General features: G+C 39.7%; 1 protein-coding gene across 4 annotated transcripts in view; it reads left to right on the top strand.

Moving 5' to 3' along the window:
- The window catches only part of LOC111871882 (tripartite motif-containing protein 3), a 102,245-nt gene that overhangs the window by 74,507 nt on the left and 23,157 nt on the right, over nt 1-4,581 (top strand). For all 4 annotated transcript variants that reach the window (XM_023865264.2, XM_023865263.2, XM_023865265.2 and 1 more), the window contains exon 2: nt 1,550-1,659. In XM_023865264.2, coding sequence (XP_023721032.1) covers nt 1,550-1,659 — 110 coding nt within the window. The remainder of the gene's footprint in view (nt 1-1,549; nt 1,660-4,581) is intronic.

Genomic DNA, 4,581 nt, shown 5'->3' on the forward strand with positions numbered 1-4,581 from the left:
TTACTGTACATTGACTGAATACAATAAGAGAATAAAGTTACAATACTTAACAATTGTTTACAGTAGATTACAGTAGATTACAATAGTTAAGATTTCATATAATGTGAGGTGGAATCCTTATTAGGTCCCCTTGGCGCGTTGGCTTCCATATGTCCTATTGTATCTGTACTGGTGATAATGCTTATGGAGAATCTGATGGAATGAACTCACAGAATATTGACCTTTCCTCGTGAGACATTCTGTATATTGCAGATTGTTCTACTTGAGGTAAGGGTAAAGATATCCCTTGGTTTTAATTAATTAAGCACCATGCCATGAAGATATGTGGGGCAGTGGGGGTATAGCTCCACCATTCGTAACTTTAGCACTAAATGGAGGTGAATGGTCAGTTTCATGTACCTATCGCCGTGCTTAGACACACACCACACGCACGCGTACACACGCACCCCCTTCACCCCTTGTAATGCAGGCTATACTTTGAAATGAAACATTTTCAGTGGTTTAAATTCTGTAATTCAATTTTAAACATTGTACAGCATATTGGTGTTACCTGTATTACAAAACTGTCATGGCTATTTATAATATTTCTGTTCCTAATACACATATGAAACATCTGTCCAAATTCTCTGGAGTGGATAGACCAGGTATACTACCGGTTTTCAGTATGTCATATAAGTAAGAGTAAATTTACGCTGCCAGGAAATTATGCAGTATTTCGATATACAAAATCCAAATATCATGCTTTCTCTGTGTGTGTGTTATGAATTCATCAGCATTAGCAAAATCTCCGAAATATTCACAGTGAACTTTATAATTTATACAAAGTGATTTGGCATGGAGATAAAACGCCAGACTTATATTCATGAGGTACTGTGCTTGAATCTCGGTCGGGACGTCGGCTATCCTGTGGGTTTTCATGGGTTTCTTCAGTTCCTCCAGAAAAATTCTGGGATTTCATCTTGATTAGGCTATGACTGCTTCCTTAAAATACCTCGCCAATCTGTTCAACTTATCCTACCATTTGACACTATACAGTTTAATTATGACAGCATTATAAAATAACCTAAGAATAATGTATACATGTCACTTTCTGTTGAGTAGTTAGGTCACAGCAATTTTGATGGCTAGATATGTAACTTGGGTAGAATAAGCTAAGAAATGTTTACAGAATGTTGGTGGTAAAAGTTCATGGAAGGCAGCCATTTGGAAGTAACAAGAAAGAGACAAAGTCTAAACTATGCATCTTTCAAGCTGAACAATCATCAGAAATAGTGAAACAAGTGGTATATGTCATTGATGTCATCAGTGATAATGTTTTCAACAACCATTTGGATGGATGTTTCCTCAAGTGAGCCCTGAAATATTTTGTCCTGCAGTATGATTCATGTATGGAAAAGTCTGCTCATGACTGGAGTTGAGTCCCATTTCCAATGCAGCCATTGTGTTAGCTTTCCAAGATATGTATATGCTGCTTTGTATAGAATAGTCAGTAGTTATATGCACATTATTTTATCATTGAAATATACTTAATGTGTGGCTTTCCTTACAGGACACGTCTTGGGGAGAGGATGGTGAGCATGAGCTCCACGCTGGTGGAGACTGTTTCCATCAACTATGAAGACTTCAATGAGAGTTTTTTGACTTGTGGCACATGTCTCTGTGAGTCTACAGTGATCCATGACAATTACCTATAGAGACAACAGAATACCTAGCTCTAAGTTAATATCACCTTAAGAGGGGTTGTCATGTTCTCTGTCATTGAGTGCTTGAATATCTGAAGCAAGACATTGACATTGTTGTTAAAATGTTTTACCATACTCTCATCTTCTGAGCTGTGAAACCATGTATTCTGGTAGGTGATTACCATTGTTTCGAAAGAAAATGGTGCCTTCATCTTCAGGTTAAAAGTGAACCATGTTGGAAAGGGGGCAGGTTGTGTAGAAGAGGTAAAGGGAATGGGTAATAAGATATTGCCGTTTTTATTAAAATGTTTTATAATGTGATTTTCTGGGTTATGTCACTATGTAGTTTGGTAGGTAATTGCAGATATTTTAGAGAAATGTGCTGCCTCCATCTTGAGAGTAGAAGAGAGTCAAGTTCTGACAGGTATACAGGGTGTAACTGAAAGGTGTGGACAATCAAAGATACCAAAACAATAAACACTGTCCATATAAACATGTGCCTAGCAACATTTAATTTCTAAGTTCTAAGTGAAAGTGTACATGTATAATAAGTGCTCAAAATATCCCTCATGTTGATAGGGATGTAGATGTCTGCGTAAGATATGGGGGTGAAGAGTAAAATGTTTCGCACAAGACCATTTGGAGGATACTGCATAAACAGTTGCTTTAGCCTTACCGTTTAGAAGCGCAGGGTCTCATGCCTGCTGATTTTCCCAGGGGAGACAACTTTTGTCAATGTTTTGTTCAGCTCTGTGCTGAGTATTTCTTTGTTTCATTGGTGCTCTTTGCAGGCGATGCATGTTTCGGTAGATTCCATCACCACTATTCACAACCAATACCAGTGGGCAGAGGAGAATCCTCATGGTGTGGCCCATTCTAGACACCAACAATAGTCAGCATTAATGTATGGGCAGGGATTGTTGGTGATTGTTTAGTAGGCCTGCATGTTTTAGTATATCGGCTTTCAGGCAACAACTACCAAGACTTCCTCTTCCATGATCTGCCAAAGCTACTGAAAGATGTGCCACTGGCAGTCAGAGCATAACTGTGGTACATGGATGATGGTGCTCCGGCACATTTTAGCCAGGCTGCAAGCTGGTCTCAGTAACACCTGTCAGTAAGCGGCCTCCGTAGTCTAGGGGTAACGTTCCCACCTTGTGACTCAAGGTACGCGGGTTCAAACCCGGCAGAGGTCGTGGAATTTTTAAGGGCAGAAACGTTCAGGGAACAAGTCCTCCGGGAGGGACTTTAAGCCGTGGGTCCCGTGTCGTAGCTTTACGGCATGTAAAAGAAGCTCATGTCTCCAAAGGAGGCCACTGAGCAAAATTACGGACGTTTCCCGCCCAACAATAGTCTCTAACACCTCTGGTAGATGGGGGAAGCATTATAGATACCACTCAGCTAGTAGAGGCCGATCTCGCTGGCTGGGCGGGACTGATGGTAAGCACCAGTACCGGTAGGATATAGAGACTGGTAGAATATCATAGAGGGAAGCACAATGGACCAAGATAGGTCTAAGTGCATGGGGAAACCCACCCTCTCCAATAACTAACTAACTAACTAACGCCTGTCAGTACTGATGGATAGGTAAAGGAATACCAACTGCATCCACTTGCACCACATTTGAATCCTATGGATTCTTACCTGTAGGAACACCTAAGAATCCTCGCATATGCAGTTCCTATTGACAGGTGGGCAATTTACCATTGCATTGTGGTCGCCATTCAGTCTATCTGCAGTTACTCCAGCATCTTTGAATGTTTGTGGCAGTCCATGATATGGCGTATTGAGGCATGCATTGAATCTCATGGATGACATTTTGAGCACTTAGTGTGAACATGCTCTTTCAGCTCTGAGTCACAAATTAAATGCTTCCAGACACACGTTGATATGAACATTTTTGGTATGTGAGACTCGTGCCAAAAATTTTCCTACACCTTTTAATTACACCCTGTACAGATGAGGTGTGAGTGGGTGACAGAAAATAGAGTCATAGAGGCTCTGCTTGCCACCTGCTTTCATTCTTATTTCTTGCCTGGCTTATTCTTCAACCCTGAAGGCGATATGTTCCTCTGAAATGTCGATTGACTTTCAGCAGAATACATGGCATTATATTGCAGAAGATAGTACTCTTCCTTAGAGGCAACATGCTCTTCAGAAACACTTGTACAAGCTCCATAGGTTGTGAGCTCTGAGATACATGAAAATGATGAGTCTGATTATAAACAGGCCAGTGTTATCGAAGTAGAGTTTGTGTACATTGTAGTCCAAGGGGACACACTAATTATATAATAAAATGTAATATGCTCTTTGTTGTTTAAGACTCATAATGCTATCAAGTAATCTGTTATGTATATATTTGTAGGTCTATTGCACTGTGGATGTGATGATTCAATTTTAGATTTAACGTTCTTACAATAGTGACTACTATATAGTCTGGTAGAAATTTACCTGGAAGAATTGGTCACTGGACCTCAAGGGGAAGAATATATAACAAAGAAGCTTGGCTTGTTTGATTTGGAGCTTCTCAGATATGCAAACATTGTGTAGAGTAGCCTTCCCATGGAAGACAGTTATGTTAGATTTAAGATTCTCACAGCAGTGGCTGTGAAAATCACCATCTTCTGCTGTGTAATGCTGTATAGCCTGACAGAAGTTCACTGGACTACATGGCATTACATCCCAGAGGGTAGGGCTCTTCATGATGATTCCAATTTTAAATATTTTTATTCTTCCAGTTAAGTCTTTCACTTCAGATTTTTAAATATTATGCTTATTCAGAGTCTTTGAAATGCATTTATACTTATTGCCAAAATGGTCATTTAAATTATATGCTTGTCTTCCATTGACTTTCTACTAATTGCTAATTCTCAGAAAACCTGCCTTTATTGTATTATTA

This window comes from Cryptotermes secundus, unplaced genomic scaffold (genome assembly GCF_002891405.2).
Source record: "Cryptotermes secundus unplaced genomic scaffold, Csec_1.0 scaffold1350, whole genome shotgun sequence".
In the NCBI taxonomy this organism is placed as follows: domain Eukaryota; kingdom Metazoa; phylum Arthropoda; class Insecta; order Blattodea; family Kalotermitidae; genus Cryptotermes; species Cryptotermes secundus.